Source organism: Corvus hawaiiensis, chromosome 8 (assembly GCF_020740725.1).
Source record: "Corvus hawaiiensis isolate bCorHaw1 chromosome 8, bCorHaw1.pri.cur, whole genome shotgun sequence".
NCBI lineage: Eukaryota > Metazoa > Chordata > Aves > Passeriformes > Corvidae > Corvus > Corvus hawaiiensis.
The window spans coordinates 23045821-23063144 of record NC_063220.1 but is presented as its reverse complement, the minus strand read 5'-3'; the positions used below and the strand labels follow the sequence as shown (position 1 = coordinate 23063144).

The 17324-nt window shown below is 36.9% G+C and overlaps 1 protein-coding gene across 2 annotated transcripts in view; it reads right to left on the bottom strand.

Annotated features, from left to right (window-relative positions):
* LRMDA (leucine rich melanocyte differentiation associated) overlaps nt 1-17324 on the bottom strand; it is a 641405-nt gene that overhangs the window by 82673 nt on the left and 541408 nt on the right. For both annotated transcript variants that reach the window (XM_048310523.1, XM_048310524.1), the window contains exon 6: nt 14734-14818. In XM_048310523.1, the coding sequence (XP_048166480.1) occupies nt 14734-14818 (85 nt within the window). The remainder of the gene's footprint in view (nt 1-14733; nt 14819-17324) is intronic.

Sequence of the window (17324 nt, the reverse complement as noted above, 5' to 3'; positions counted from 1 at the left end):
TAATCAGAATCTCCTCACTCCCTCCGGTTTGTTACTCAAAGGAGCTCTTCAAGCCTTCTCCAGAGTTCTTAAATTTTGTTTGGTTTTTTGTTACATATTAAGCATGACAGCAACAACATATTAAAAAATTAAATTAAAAATCTTAATTCAACCGTGCAACAAATCAGTTAGAGGAGGTTTTATAATGGCTCAAAAGCACACACCAACTCATTAAGTGCAACCCTAATATTTCCTGGGTTTTTCAAACAACCTGTGTGATTTGCCTTAAAATTCCTCTGGCTTTTCATACTCACATGTAATTTCTTTCATGCTGATAAAACAGAACAGTCAATTCTGCTTGTCGAAGCTTCTCACGGAGTATTAGAGTTACATGAGGGAAAAGGTAAAAGTACAAGTTGACTAATGAAATCTGTGAGAATGTGCTTTTTTTGTCTAAATATTGGAGTGATTGTCAAGGAGACAGAAGCTCTGACCGTAATTCACCGTCAAATTATGATTGTCATTGTTCACAGACTAAAAGAAATCTGACAGCCATCCTAAGATTTAAGATTCTTAAGTATCTTTTCAATGACATATTTCAGTGCATGTGATTACTGAAATTACAACATGATCTATTTCACACTGCCCCCCTTCCCCTTCTAATTTAAACGTGTTATCTATCAAGCTCTCATTAGAGAGGTTAAATCTTATCAAGCTATTCTTAAGCAACTCCAAGTCTATTTTCAAATCAAGAATCACAAAAATAGTAGTACTGATGATGATCAATCAAAACATTTAAACTACTTCAAAAGAGCAGCAGAAAGTTTGCATATGTCTTGGATAGAATTCACCCATATGCTTCTGTTCATTCAGTTGCCATGTAGAGCTTGACAAATGAGATCAAAATACACAAAACCAATATTTGTATAAAGGCACTGTAGTATCTATAACTTGGCACTACAGGTAAAGTTCATACTTATGAGGAAGTAATTTTCTAAGTCACTCTTCTGTTACTCTCAACAACCTTTCAAGCTGCTTGGGGCTATACTTTAGGACATGGTACCAAACCGACATATTGTCTAACTGTGATGCTCAAAAAAAAAAAAAATCTGTGCCAAGTTGAGGTGTTTTGCCTATAGGAAAGTGAATTTTAGATCCTTCCACACTGACCTAAATTTGCTCCCAAGATGCCTGAACTTAATAATAAGGAGTATGGCTGTAGTTCAGTGAGTAGGTGAAGGTGCTTTCCTCAGCTCAGAGACAATGGCTGACTAATACAGAGAGTATATTAAATGTGTGCATACACACAACCTCACATTCTCCAAGATTTTAAATTAATAATACAGAAACACTGCTTAGCAATTGATTCGGAATGAATTTATGAGAAGTATCAAAACAGCAATAACTCACCACATATGACATCATAACCTCTACATGGATATGTATCTTGTTTCCCTCTCCCTCAACATTTCATTACCCTGCAAGTGAAGACTTGGCTGAAAATCTGAAAAGCCTCATCATATATCCAGCCACATGTGCACGGCTAAAACACCTGCAGGCAGTTGTTTTAAAGCACAGAGATGTCTAGCATGTGTATGGATTTCCTCCCCATAATCTGTGCAGGTTTAACTACAGCCATGGGGAGAAACTACCTAGAGATTCCCCCCTTGTACCAACATACTTGCTTCCAACACAGTATTTCTAACCTACAGATCAGAGAAACTCTTCTTTAGACTGATTGAAAAATCTTTTCTATTAAGCTTATGAGATTTGGGAATGGCTTTTCATATCACTCTTTGCTCTATCACCATACTTAAAAGATACTTCCAACGAAAGTAGTTTGAACTTCACAGATCAGAACTTGCTCTTGCACCTTTATTTATTTAAAAGCATTTTCTGAAGAAGGTCCCATTAACATTCAGTGTTATCAGAATAATTCTGAAACAACTCATATTACATAAGCTACAATAGTTATATAGGTTTTAAAACTGGGTTCCCTACTGCCAAGACCTGATTTTAGGAATCAGATGCTCTTTGCCTTCCCAAATTCTCTAAATGGGATTGAAGCGATGTACAACTTTTTAACCTACCTTAGAAACTGCCATCTTCTAAAATTGCTGCAGAATAGCTCTACATTTGGTCTCTCACATACATAAGAACAAATCCTGAACAGCCCACAGAACTTCAGAGCAGCAGTATCAATGCCTTCCCTTTCCTGCCTGTGCTAGTGAAAAACAGAATGACAGAGTAAGACTCAACTTTGTGGTGAAACACTGTAGCTCCTTTAGGTGGTATGTTTACCAAAAAAAAAAAAATTATTTTAGACCCTAAATATTCATCTGTCAGGAAATTCCTCTCTCCATTCAGGATGGATGATTTGAGGTTACAAGGGCATTCCTGCTTCTGAAAGAAACATTCCTTTTCTTCCACACATCTTCCACTCCGTGCATTCCCAGGTACCATATAAACCACAGCAAGCTGGCATCTATTCTCACTGACAAAGTCACTTCTAGAACTCTTTGAAATTTTCTTTTTACTCTACAAAACATACCACCATTTTGCATTTTTTCTTTATTTATTTGCTAAACTGCAGTCTGTGTTTTAGCTTCTTGTGGGAACAACTTCTGCCTGAATTCCTGAATTATGGTTCCTACATCTCCGAAATGAATGCCATCTCCAAATCTTGCAAACCATTTTAACTAGTTCATTTCATACAGAAATTTCATCTGAAGGGCTATCTTCCCTAAATTAGCAGGGAGCAGGAAAAAAACCCCCAAACAAACTTTTATTAAGGGTTGTCAGAATAAAAGAATTAACAGACATTAACAATATGTCAAACTCACTCTCCTTTCTGGCATCTCCTGATATTCTTCCTGATAATTCTTCTCATAATAGTCTCATGAGGTTCTATTTTGCCTCATTCTCTTTTGAATAAAGCCATTATACTCTTTTTTAACAAACAGATTTTTCAACACAAAAAAATGAATTTAGCTGACAGCTCCTCTTTCACTTTATTACTAAACTCACCTTGGTAAAGGAATTATGTTTTAACAGTGGAACAAAAGTGAATAGGAGACAACAGCAAAGGGACTCCTTCAGCTATCCTCTACATTCTACTGCCATTGTTATCTAGCATCAGATTACAGGGCAGAAGTAAACTTTACATCCACAATTATCAGATGAGGGGATATCTACATATTTCCTTTTTACCTTACTGTAATTTCACCTGGTATTTCTTTTTCTTGACATATCACATACTTTACATCAGTGATGGCTGGCATTTGACAGCACCAAATTGCTTCTGAATGATGTAATAGCTTATATTTAATCTATTTATTCTAAGTTGCTCTCTTTTTTTCCTCTCATGAAATTTATCATTCAATACCTTTAAGATAGACACAACCTGCCAAATTAATTAATTATGTGGATTTGGGAGGGGCAGTAGGGTACATTTGGTTTGGTGAGTCTGGACGGGCTGTTTGCCAGCCTCTTGGCTTTAAGACAGATTCCAGTTCTTCCACTGGGGCACAAGGGATTATTGCTGTTGAGCCCACTCCTTTTATTTCACAGAAACAAAATTTGCTGCTAATACTGGCTGCTCCCACTCACAGTTCAGCAAAAAAAACCATCCAGAAGTTGCCTCACTCCTGTGAGGAAAAGGTAGAGCTGGGGTAGATGTAGTTTTTCTGAGCACCACTGACTAAAGCTACTACAGTCACTGCTCCTGCAGTGGTCGGTGCACAGGAAGCCAAGTTACTGTGGGGAAATCCAGCACGTCGGTGTGGTAGCCCTGCAGTTTTGGTACACACATATTCTAACTCCTCTCAGGCAAGACATGAACACCAATTTAGTTCTCTACTAACTGTGAGAACCCATGTCTAGTAACAGAAATGGTTTTGAAAGAGGCAACTTGGGCCATGGGCTCTTTCCACGTCTCTCTACGTGGTCCAACATTGAGCAAAAGTAAAAAAAGCAATCAGACTACAGTCTTGTTTGGTCTTTAAGTAGACATCAGAAGGTTGCTTGTATCCCACTCTGTAAGCATTCCTGTGAAAGGACTCCTATTCACCAGCCTTACATTTTTTCAGCCTACTGTGCTAAATATCATCGTTGCAATTGGAGGCGTTCTAACAGAACTGCAACACAAATCTGTTTCACTTGAGAAGCAAAGCCTACAGTTCCTTAGGTTTTATAACACAGTGCTTAGTACAAATTTGCTGAATTTTTCCAATGCTTCACTATGTGATTTTAGGAGCCTATTTTCCCCAGTGGCATGCAAGTACTAAAATTGCACTACATTGCATTTTGCTCTCAGTGGGTGGGAAAGTGCATACTCAAAGGGTTATTTTCCATTCTTTATTTCAGTTTTATGCAGCCACAGGTGGGGGGTCTTTCAGGTGGCTGCCTAGGTTTACTAAGCACTTCAGAGTCATAGACAAAAAGAGTCTTACAAAACGTATCAGTGTTGTCCATCACACAGTAAAAGAAATTAATTTTGTGTAAATAGAAACAACTTTCAAAATATCTCAGACTGTAAAAGGTAACACAATGAATATCTACAAAAAAGGGATCATCCATCCTCTGTTTAGAAAGGGACATGAAACAATTGTGCTTGTTTATACTTATTATTTACCTCTCTGTCTCCTCCCTTTCTTCTCCCCAGGTGTGATCTCTCTGCTTAAGGGCATACAAAGTTAGCAAAGGATGTCATGGGGCTTCCTATCATTTACTTTTCTTACAATGAGGTTATTAACAGACCACAAAAATATCACAAAACAGGAAAAAAAGGGAAGTCATCAACCTACTTATCATTTTCTTTCAGAGCTCTACAAGGAACTTTGATCAGTAAATATATCATTAGTCCATGAATACAGATATTCATATCCAGTAAAAAGTTGACAGCTTTTTCTTCTTGCATAAGATCATGCAATGAAATCCTACTAAGTTACCCCTTTCTTTCCTGAAGTCAAATTTAAAAAAGGACCCTTCACCCACTTCTAGCAGAGCACACACTCTGAACAATGAAATACAAAAGACATTACATCTTTTTGGCTGTTAATAGTTTGAAAGACATGTAGATGTTACAGCAAGATGTGCATGCTATAAAGAACAAACACACAAGGGGATAAAATAGTTTCACTGCTGTTATGCAGATGGCTGCCCTTCTGACTGTGCAGGAAATTTCTTCCCTCCCCCAGTCTTTAAAGCAGGCTTCTACATGTGTTGACTATGTGGGAATTAGTGTTTTTTTGGATGACACCCACATCCTCTTCATTCAGGTCAGTAACACCAACTACAGGGCAGTGGCCAAAGCCACAGGAGTATTCCATCCATCCTATCCTGCTAAATAGTCTAAATTCTCAGAGAAACACAGCTCAAAATGGAATGGCCAAATTATTTTAATCACGAGATAGATGAAGACTAGTGAACAATATTCAGATGCAGTACTACTTTCTGTGTGCATGTCATTTTCTCAAGAGAGGGCTCAGCTATTTAAAAACTGAGATGCACAAACTCAAAAATAAGATTCTATGTCGCATATGTTCAAAGGCCTATCTGTGCATCTGAAATAGACAGCAGCCCCATAGACAAATTAGTTTTCATAAATAATGATCCTGATCTGTAAAATATTTTGTGACCATACAGCAATATCTCAGATGACATCAAGCAGTTTTATCTGCAAAAGCAAGAGTTTCTTGAAATTTTCCTCAAAATATACATTAAATGTAGCAATGAAAATTTACATTTTCATTACAGATTCTAATTTTAATGAGAAAACACCATCTTTCACATTTTCAACATTTGCTACACAGACCCTTAGCATGCAGCAGATATTTACTGCCTCTGGAATTAAAACATGCTCATGTGAAAAAATATTCAAATGGAACATGCGCCATAAAGATTTTTGTCTTTTTTTTTTTTTTTTTTTCTTTAACCAATAATATAAAGCTTTATCCTGTCTGTGCTCTACAGAACAGTACAAGCTGTATGGAATATATCAACACGTGTCTATATGTTATTAAAAACAGTAAATTCCCGTTTAAACAAGGGCTACAATCTGTGCACTAAACACTCATTAATGGTTATGAATCAAAAAAAAAAGGGGGAGACTTGCAGCAGGTGTGCATATCTATGAATTTCAATACATTGTAAAACTGTCTGTAGCCAACAGCTTCATCATTTGGCCTTTCTGAGCCTGGAGACAGGCAATTTTTCACGATTTTACTATTTCTGGCCAAACAAAAAGTTTTTAATTAAATATACCACATGATTCCAGATGTTTGTTTATTTGTTCCAATGAGGCCATAAAAATGCCTGAATGATAAAATTGAAGGACTCCTGCAAAAACAGGCTAGACTAGAGTGCTAACTAAACAGGGGGATCTCTCAGGAGACTGGATTTGCACAGCAGTGGTGTGCTTTGAACCCAATTTCTCTGGAAGAGCTGTAATATCAGCCGTGGCTGATGACTGGCCTTTATTGTAAAAGATTATTAGGCCAAGTGGCAAATTTACTAGACTGTTTTTTTTTTTTTTATTAATTGCCAGTTGCAGAGACACTGCATCATTAGTTCTCCTGCATATCCAAAGAAGATTTTAGGTAGGCTCATGGGTTTGGATCCCAAGTTTCCACTTATAGAAGCCAGTGTTTTCTATATATTTCTGCCACTTCATAGTCATCCTGCTTGAGCATTCTTATGGTTTCTTCTTACCAGCATGACAAAATGAGCTATGTTGTGAAATATCAGACACTCTCTAGTCTACCAAAAATATGAAGTTACGTTTTTTTTCCTCATTAATCATATTCCCTCTGATGTGACACTTGTATGGGTGACTAGGGCCTAGACTGCTAGTTTGGGCAAATATGGAAAAAGTTAAAATAAAAAACCTCAGAATGACAAAAATATGGAAAATGGTCAGGTCTTCAACAGTCAGATGGGGGAATGTGCACTGTGGAAAAATGAAAGTCTCTATAATATTTGGAAAAAAAATACTTACAATTATGAGAGGCTGCCTGAGTCTTAGACTACTAAATCCCATTAGATGCAGAATGGGAATTTTGTGCCCAACATCTGAGATATTTAATAATATTTTAATCTAGATTTGATTAACCACTTAATTACTCTCTTTCTGTCTTTTAAAATTTTCTTGCAGAGAAGCACACATATTTTATTCCCACAGAGACACAGCACACCAGGAAGTGATCCTCTTAGAACTTACTTCTGGTCAGCTCGATCACATCCCTTGGGTTCAGTTTCAAACCACAGAACACAGAGAAGGCTCACAAATTAAAATATGCTGTCATTTAAAACCAAATCTTAACTTTGCTGGCCATCAAGAAGGACTTCACGCAAAATTGCAAATCACTTTATATATCATCCCCACCTCATTTAGCTGAACCTACTTTCACATGACTAGTTGCTCCCATCACTGCAATATACAAAAAGATAACAATACATTTTTATGTTGAAGTTTTAATAATCTACAGTATCCTGATTCAAATCCAACATTCCTTGTATACACAGACAAAAAATTGTTGACCCTGTTAGTGACAAGAATATGAATCCAATGACCCAGAAAATTTATTTCTTGAACCATATTAGTCAAGGTCACACTCAAATGCAGCTACAATTTATTCCACATTTGGGAAAGTCATTGTGCTTTACAGAGAAAAATGCAGATGCTGGCAGAAATTATCACTATTGAGCAAGTGAGGTAGATAGGTCCACAAACAGCACAGCCATTGGTGGCAGTTCTATTCCAGTAAACAGATAAAATTCACCTGTTCTTTCGTGACTGCCCAGCAATAAACCACTTTGCAGCTGAGAGCCGAGTGGATCACGTGTGTGGGTATTGGACCTCTCAGTTCCTTTGAAAGGCAAAATTTTTGGTTGTGTATCAGTTCACACAACCGGAAGAGATGTCTAATGCATTTGCAGACTTGGAAAATACTAACAGAGGTGAGCTTCTGTTACCAGCTAGAAGCATTTCACTGGAGTACACTTCCCTAAGGAAGTATGCCTTCTAGCATTTCTCCCCACCGACTTTGCTCCCCTCATTCCTTCTACCTATTCTTCTCCCCACAAAGCAAACGTATCAGAAATACTGAGAAACCAGTAAACTGGAATCCTCCTTGGAAGGGAAAAATCATGGTCAGAACTACGAAATCAGGTGCACCCCAGAATACATAGGCATGAGTGGGTAGCATTCACCTCATCTCCTGGTGTAAGGTTTGGCGAGTCTACCGGCATCAGCAGGAGCCATCCAGCACAGAAATGAGAGAAGCCTGCTCTGTCTTTCTTCCAGCTGCACCAGGAACATCTCGCATCAGAATTCTTTAAGTTTCTGACATTACCTTCTCACATATCTGGACTACAAAACCCCAATTTGCCGCAGATGGATTTTTTTTCTTTCTTTCATATCCCCTTAACTAAAGGGAACTAGGACTGCAAAACAAAATCTTTTCTTAAACAAGTCTTCTCTCACACTGATAACTCATGTTCACCATCACTTTGTTTTCCATGCTTCTCCCATGTGTCTTGAGCTTCCATTAACGTCTATTTTCCAAACTAAAAAACAAGGAACTAGTACCCAGTTTCTCACTTCATACAGGCAAGTCACATGGGGGTTTTTTTAAGCTTTTTTTTTTTTTTTCCTTAACAGACCCCTTATTTTAGCATTCTCCCAGAGTGTCAAAAGAAGAGGATTTCCACCCACTCCCCTTGAGGCTAAGTCATGACCACATCACATCTCACTGTTGGGCACTTATACTTCCTGGCACTAATAGGAAATGTGACAGCTTATTTTTGAGTGTTCCTTCCCTGGAAAATATGATCTTATCTGCCCCATGCTATTGAGAACTTTTTTGTTTGTTTATTTTAAGGTTATTCATCTCACGATGAGAAGATCCTGGCCTAACAAGTCTTCAGTCTAGGACACACCATAACATAATGCAGGTTAAAAATGATGGTATTTTCAAAGGACACTTCATGTAAAACAACAAAGAAAATATCTCACTATCACAGCATCTTTGCCTGATACAGAACTTTCATATATTGCACCTGCTCACAATTTTCTTATTCATCCTATTCTTAGTTATTGGATAAGTTAAAGCAAATACATCTTATATACATATATGGACACACTTTGTTAAATGAATGATAAAGTACTAAGCATAGGTTTTTTTGGGATTTGGGGTTTTTTTGACAGAATACAATGAGCTTATGTATATACACAGAAAAATCAATTGACAAGCATAAAGTGCAGTTCACACTAAGAAAACTAACTAATTATGATAAGTTGCTACATAAATTGCTTTGCAACTTCCTCAGCAATCAACTTCAAACTCTAAATAAGCCTCTGGCTTGAAAACACAATGAATACCTAACAACTGTGTCAATAACAACAGACAGGACCGCAATGATAATATAAACAGGATACTTATCTTTCTGGAAGTAAGTTTTTATGTAAACCAATTTCCTTTTCTTTTTATGTCTGTGATTTAAAGACAGCATGGCTTTTCACAATGCATGTGTAAAATAAGAACTTGGTGTATTAACATTTATTATTAAGAGGTGTGTTTCAATTTTGTCATTCTACTTCAAATATTTTGAAGTAGTATATAAAAACTTTAGACCAAATTCTGGAAGGATTGATAGGCACTATTAGTTCCATATGAACCTAAGAATATTTATAATGTATGATCAGGCTGATCAAATTGAGGCAGAACGGGTAAATCCTTGGAGGATAATCACTTTAATTAAACACCTCCCTCTGGCTCTCCAAAATTGCTACTTTTTTCCTTCAATACCAAATTTTGAAAGTAGTAGGTGTCCTTTGACATCTATTGGATTGTGAATTCCAGCCTAACTGGATGGCTAAACCCTTGTGCATTCTGTAGTCCACTTTTATCTCCATCTAGAATTTAGCTAAACTCCTACAAAGCTACTAGCTGGTTTTCTGTGTCCCACACCCTAACAGTCAATCAGAAGGACTTTTGTATGAACATCCCAGTCATCAGTGAAAATTTACTATGCCGGATACTCTGAGTACAACAGCACAGCATAACGATCACAGAAGGAAACAAGGCGAGTTCACAACAGATTATATGCCTACATACTTATGTTTGCTTAGGAATGTGGAAGTTTGGAAAGATCTTCATTCCCAAAGAAACCTTCAGCACAACTCTGTTAGACAAAGAGAAACTGAAGAGCAGAAGGAACCTCTCGTTTCCCTTGTTCAAAAAGGCTCTATAAAATTACCTTTAGAAGGTTAATAAGAAGCTTCAAAATACTCTGTTCTTGGATTTCTGGGCATGGCATCTGAATGCAGTTTGTGACTCTCAAAATCAGATTATAAAATAAGAAAACATGTCTGTCTGTTGGTTCAAACATATTGGTAGAATAAATACCAATTTTTCATTTGGGCACTCATCATTCAAATATAAAACAAAACAATGTAATGCCTGCACATACCAGAACACTTGGATAAGCAACTGTATGGACACCAAAACAGGACAGTGGATTTTTCAGAAAGTTTCTACAAATCATAATAGATTAGAATTATAAAACCTTGGCCTAAATCCAAGCTAAGGATCTAAAAACTACATAAATACAGGTTTAGTTTTTAATGGAAACTCCTTCTTCTTCCTTTTACCAGTAAGCTATGGGGTAGACTTACCACTGGTTTTTCCCAGAAATAAGAGCACAAGAAAAGGAGGAGTCAGCTGTAAAATGCTACTGGAAACCAAACGGCTTTGGCAAATTAGTATGTTTTCAAGTAAATCAGGTAATAGACAATGCTATAAAATAACTGTTTATACAAAGGGCATCCAGCACACGCTTTTGTATGGGAAAACCAGATTTTCATGATAGTCATGATTTAGTGATATTGCTTCTGAAGAGATAGAATGATAAATTACTATTTTCCCCACCAACTGGAAAGCACTGCTCTTTTTAGATGGCAATTTGAGTTTGAATGCTTACACATAAAGGGACTTCCTTAGCAAGCATGCCACCATAAAAAACCAAATATACAACCTGAGTGGGTGAAGGATGAGGGGCCTTTTTCCACACATCAGACAAATTACCCTTACAAATGCATTACTATGACTTTAAAATTTCTTTTTCATCAATGTCAACTATGTTAAGAATTGAAGTTTCTATTTTAAGATAGGTACCCAGTTAATAAATTATCAGTAAAAGCAGAAGGGTACACGGGCCATACATACAAGCCACTAAAAAAAAAAAAAAATTACGTAAGCCCCAAAATTTTGGGGCCAATTTCTTCTAAAAGCCACTACATTTCATCACTTCTGTGTATTGGGAGCATGGCCATTTCTATTAAAAAACAACAACAAGTAACTGTTCTCTTTGATTCTTTCAGGTAGATCTGAACAAGCAGACAGGAATGTGGGGCCTATACATTTTATTTCACCAGAAAATTTGAAAGCTAGAACAATATAAGCAACGTATAGAATATAGAAACAAAAGAAGCACTTTGTATGAGAGAAGGCTGTGTCTTCAAATTGACTTGTTTTAACTAGGCAAGAGAACTGCACAAACTTCACACAAGTAAATCCATATAAAGTAAAATACATAATCCTACTTTAACAAAGACCAAGGGAAGACCCTTAGAAGTTTGAGATCACTGTTGGAATCAAAACAAAAATATACGCAGCTATAGAATTATCACTTTGGAAGCCTTGTCTGACAGCACAGCAATCAGATCACATAAAGAATCAAGTCACACTACTGTCAGATGCCCAAAATTTAAATCAAAAGCCTGTAGATTTTTCACTGAAAAATATGAACAGTGGGACAGAGGGACGGTTCAGCTCAGAAGAGTGGGTCTAAGCAACACTGTAATATAAGGGAAAACAACTTTCCCAAGATGGGGAGAAATTTTCTAAAGCTTAAAAATGTGTCTCCAATATTTATTTCTCTCTTCATGTACTTATATACTCAAGCATCATGACACTTAATATAATAGTTACAGTGATCATTCCACATCGTTCCATGCTAACATCACACTGTTATATGCCATTTCTATGGGCTTTGAAAGAGAGAGTGAGATTTTAACCATTCCTGAAATCGTCTGTACAAAATATGGAGTCAGCCTAAAGGATCAGATCCTGACTGGAAATTATATACTGCATGCATGAGCACAAAAGCTATAAGAGACATGGTGCAACCCATGCATATTATATGGTTTTGTTCTCCCTGTAAAAAATCATAGTTAAATAGAGTGAGAAATGTCCAAGTGAAACTGTACCAATCAAATACATCCAGCTTGCTCCTGCTCCCCCACCCAGTCCCCCAAAAATCAATTTATAGCTGTACCAAACTATTTGCAGACTTCAGGATTCTGGTAAACAAGTTTCTCCAGGGACAAATAACACTCACAAACTTACAGCATACTTCATTCCAGTACGCACTGAAAACTGCCAGTATTTACATATGCAACAGCTGATTCAGTCCTACTTTACAACACTGAAAGCATTCCATGAAGAAAAAAATTGAAGATATTCAGAACCTAAAATAGCATGCTTAAGTATTTCACTCTTTCCTTGGAGATTTTTCTATTGACTGCAATTAATCTTTTATGGGCCTCTGAACTTCAAAATTTTTCTTTGTATAGAAGAAGTTGATTGAGTTAATGGGCCTTGCCAGCAGGTTATTCTAAGTTTGGAATTGGTTCTTCCAACACTTGGAATTTTGGAAAATTTCCTTAATTATTTCTTTGTGAATATGTGTGTGTATATATATATATATACACACACACATATATATATACACACACACACACATATATATAAACTTATCAGATCATGCTAACAGTGTCTCTTTAAGGACCAATTTTGCCCTTTCTTTGGATGACACTCTTCTCCATTCACTTTATTCATAACTGTGCTCAATAACAAGGAAATTTTCAGCATATTTAGCATGCAGAGCAGAGTATTTCTGGGAAAATTAAAGACAGTGAACTGCTAAGGGTAGAAAGCTGGTGATTTGTGGAATATAATTTTCCCCTTTCATAGCAAGGGGGCAGGCATTCTGAAACCCTGGTGAGGACAGTGGTACTTAGAGCCTGGCAAATTCCTGCTCTGAACAAACACCCACTGGACATGTCTGCAACACCAACTGCAGCCACACAACTCTGTGTTGCAAGAGGAGTCAATCAATAATGCAGGCACACAGCTTTTGATACCCAAGACTACCAGCATTTCTTTTGCCAAGTCAGGTAACAAAATCAGCCATGAAACCATACTTCCAATACACTATCACCTAAATAAAAAATCTGAATATACTTGGCTTAACTGTTAAGGATACTTTTAAAGTATTTTTAGAGAACTCAGGGATTTGCAACATTCTGTCATTCTATTTATTGTGTTAGTAGACCCTAGCCACTTAATCCAACACCAGAAATCCAACCTCAAAGCCAACATGCTTATCTGAAAATCAAAGCTACTTATCTTGGGAATGGGGGGAGGAGGGAGGGTGGGAAGGAAGGGCACTGGGCTGCAGGGGTTTTGGGGTGGGGGGGAGGCAGGGGTGAATTTTTTTTTTAATCTCTGAAGTCCGGGTGTGTGCTCAAATTCATGATTTTGGTTGGTCCTTTCTCTTTAAAAAGTATCAGTTTCTACATGAGCTCAGTGTCAGAATACAATGCACCCAGAGCACTTCCAGGACATCTGATTTCCAGTGCACCACAGCAATTTACACCAAGCCAGGGTGTAGCTTCATACTCATCCTCAGCTCTAGCACAACAACAGTGATAGAGGCTGCAACAAATTAAATTCTCATCAGCTGCTTTTCTAATCCTTCACACCTGAATCACAGATCCTTCTTCAGGGGCATTACCTGCCTGATTCTTTCAGGAGGTTTCAAGTAATAAGGAATTCTACTAAAGCTGCTTCCATCCTCTGTAGTGCTGCAGAATTTGACACACACTAAAATTAAGCTACTGTCAATTCATAAATATAAGGCTGACGTTGATCCTGGTATCCTAAACAAAACCTGCCTCTACACAAATGGTTTACATGATCAGTGTAGAATCAATGGGTAATATGGGAAATAAATAAGATAATTGTTGCTCTGGTTTTAAGCTGAAAAAGTGCGGAAAGCGTTGCAAATTTCTCCTTTAAAAAAAAAAAAAAAAGTGAAAAAGCTTAGAATGCACCCTTCCTGACTGCTTCAGTTTTTCACCTGTTCCCTGAACTTTTTGTTTCATAGGTATGCAGAAGGAATTTGTGAATTTGCCCAAGGTGCTTTTTAAGTTCTAAGGACTGATGAAAAGGGAAATAGAAACCGAGAAGAATCCCTTTTTATTGCAATGAAAATGTGTTAACATTTCAAAATTATAGTCCTAAATTTCTAAACTGCCAAAAAGCTCCCACTTTAAAAATATTAGAAAGTTTACAAATTCTCTCAAAATTACCAATGCTGCATGTAATCATCTACTTAGCAATGTTTAAGTACTCTAATCTCTTTACATTTTTCTCTCTCTCACACACACACAAAAATCACTGAGTGTTATTATCCATAGATTTATTTGCTTTCCCGGTAGACTACCTGTAAATCCTATTTAATATGAGGTAAAATCTGTAGTCTTGACAGGTATGGTTTTCTCATATAGTGCTTGAAAGACACGATGTTCTCTGTAAAGTGAAAGGCAGCAGTAACTGATACAGGGAAGGCCTTAGAGCAAAGCTTAACACCTTGCAGTAGTTCATACCAATAAAATTTAGCTCATACCTCTGTGATTGGTGAGGTCTCTGGATCCAGAAGGCAGAGGTGTATAGTGCATCTCTGGAGAGGCAGGGGCAGCAGCACTAGAGGCCTGTGTGACAAAACAAACGCTATCAGTGCTCTGAGTGGAGGTCAGTGATTAGGCAAAGCGGAGGCACCTGCAGGATGAGTGCTGTGATGTGGTTACAGGTGCACGGAGTCACCAGCCACGAAGGATTAATTTGTTTTTGTTAAGGCTGCTTGCAATTCCTCAAGGTTGCTGTACTCACAGGAGTTTACACAATGACATTATGTATCATCACTAAACGAATATTTTCATACAGCTGACAGCTTAAAAAAAGTTACCATCTTTGTTAGAAATCTTTAGGCAATGTTAAAAATTTTCCTCTTGGTGAAACAGATTAATATTTACCCAAAGGAAGTTGTGGGTGAGTCCACATGTAAGAAAGGAGATATGAAATAGAAAGTTGGGCTTAGATACTATACTTTTCAAATCTAAAGAAAAAAATCCCAACTGATTTTCCCATTCTGCTGCCCTGTGAGCTAAATGAAGGGATCTATTACACATTACAGTGACTATAATGCAAAAAAGTGTACAAGTATATAGAATTGTTTACAATAAACACTTGAAACAAGTACCAGAAGTCTAATAAAAGAAATAAGTACCCAAGAGGACTTGCACAGAGCCTTTAAAAGCAAAATGTTAAGGAGAAGAGAAGAAACACAATTTTTTCTCCATAAGTCTCAAGATCCTAGGATTCCAATTTTAAAAGATTAGACTGAAGAGCTATAGTTTACAATAAACTAACCTTAATTCCATTGGATGTTTCAACTGAAGGAAAGATACATCAAAGAAATATAAAGCTAAGAAAAGCCACATTTACCATCTTGCTTTTTAGTTATGGAACAGCAGTGTTGCTTTGCTAGGAGAAGATGTGAAAATAAAAGATTGTATTGGTGAATATGAATCATTGTCAGTTTTTAAAATTAAGTTTAACTTAGGCTGGTGACATGGTAGTGATATGTCCAGTTTCAGATATGAAGTTTGCTCTGGAGTATTTACAAGGTACCCATTTCAACAGACATAAAAAGATTATGTGTTTAAATAGAAGACACAAAGGAGAGCGTTCACTGGAAGTTACACAATAATTTCTAATAGAAAAATAAGGCAAATAAAGAGAAAAAACCAAAAGCTAAACTATTTCTTGAATCTCAGGATAATTCACGAAAGGGAGTCTTGAGAAAATAATTGCTATCTTTTGTGCACTTTGTTCTCTAATGATATATTGACTTCTAAGCTGCAAAAGTCAATCAAAGGAATTCACCTCAATCTTGCTTACTTTATAACTGAACATATCCTCAAAATTTATGAATCCCTGGCTCTCCAATGTCTGGTTAATATAAAAGCATAAAATAGGGCCACAACGTTTTGGGGAAGAAAAGCATAAATACAGATTCAAATCTTAATTGCCAGACCAAACCTGAGAACAATAATCAGAAATCCATAGCAATGAAAGTTAATCAGGGTAATAGTTTGTTAAAGGCTGTAACTTAGAAATCTTCCTTGTTGTAGCTTTGGACTCCTAAATGATAGTACATAAAATGTTAAGAGGTGACTGAGTAGATTAGCATACTGAGCTTTTGCTTTTGGAGACCAGCCATCAATTTCTATGTCAGACCATAGTTATAATCCCATTTTTGTCCCTAGGAAAAATCAGGTCACAACATGAAGATGCATCATGCATCAAAACAAACATCTTAAGAGATCTTAACAGAGACAATTTTGCCTAAACAGCAAGGATGCTACTTACTGGATATGCATAAAAATACAGAATAGCCTGCCTCTGCTGACTCACCAGTGATAATAAACCCTTTCCAGGGAACCTCCTGTTCAGAGACATATTGCTACAGACATAACTCTCACCTTCAGCCAGAATGAATAATACCCTGATTTTGGTGAACTGCAAACCTGCAGCTCAATCTACTCTGGACTATGAATTATTGGAAATCTCTCTGATGACCAATACGAGCCAAGGGCACATAACATGTCAGAGGGAGAGATAGAAACCCCTTACACCCAGATATGGGATATTTGAAACTAATTCCAAGAACAAGCATATGTTCACAACTATATGTTTTCTTTGGGTCGAGTAGTTCTGGGTAAGAAAAGAAGAAAAACGTCACTATTTAACGTCAGACTTCATCCCTGTAAATCACTCAAAAAAACTGGAAAAATAAGCAGTCTCATACTGTACACTCTAGATGTTATCTGCCTATTCAAGTGTACTTATTTGGGACTCTGATAATAGTGAAGGTTTCTCTTTGGTACTTTTAATCTCAATTTAGACTGTTGACAGCTTGATGATAGCTTTTCCTAAAATTACTGGAAGAGACTTTGCCATTTCAGCAATATACCACTGAGTGAGCAAAATTCAAGAGCTTCTAAAAAGGATATTGGAGTGAAGGGGCAATTTAGCTTTATTTCCAATTTTAGGAAAAGCAAGAACAGAAGGGTTTGTTTATTGGTGTTTTTCTGTTATTTTATGTACAGTATATAATTCCCTGTCAAATATAGAACAGTTTTCATTACCTTCGAG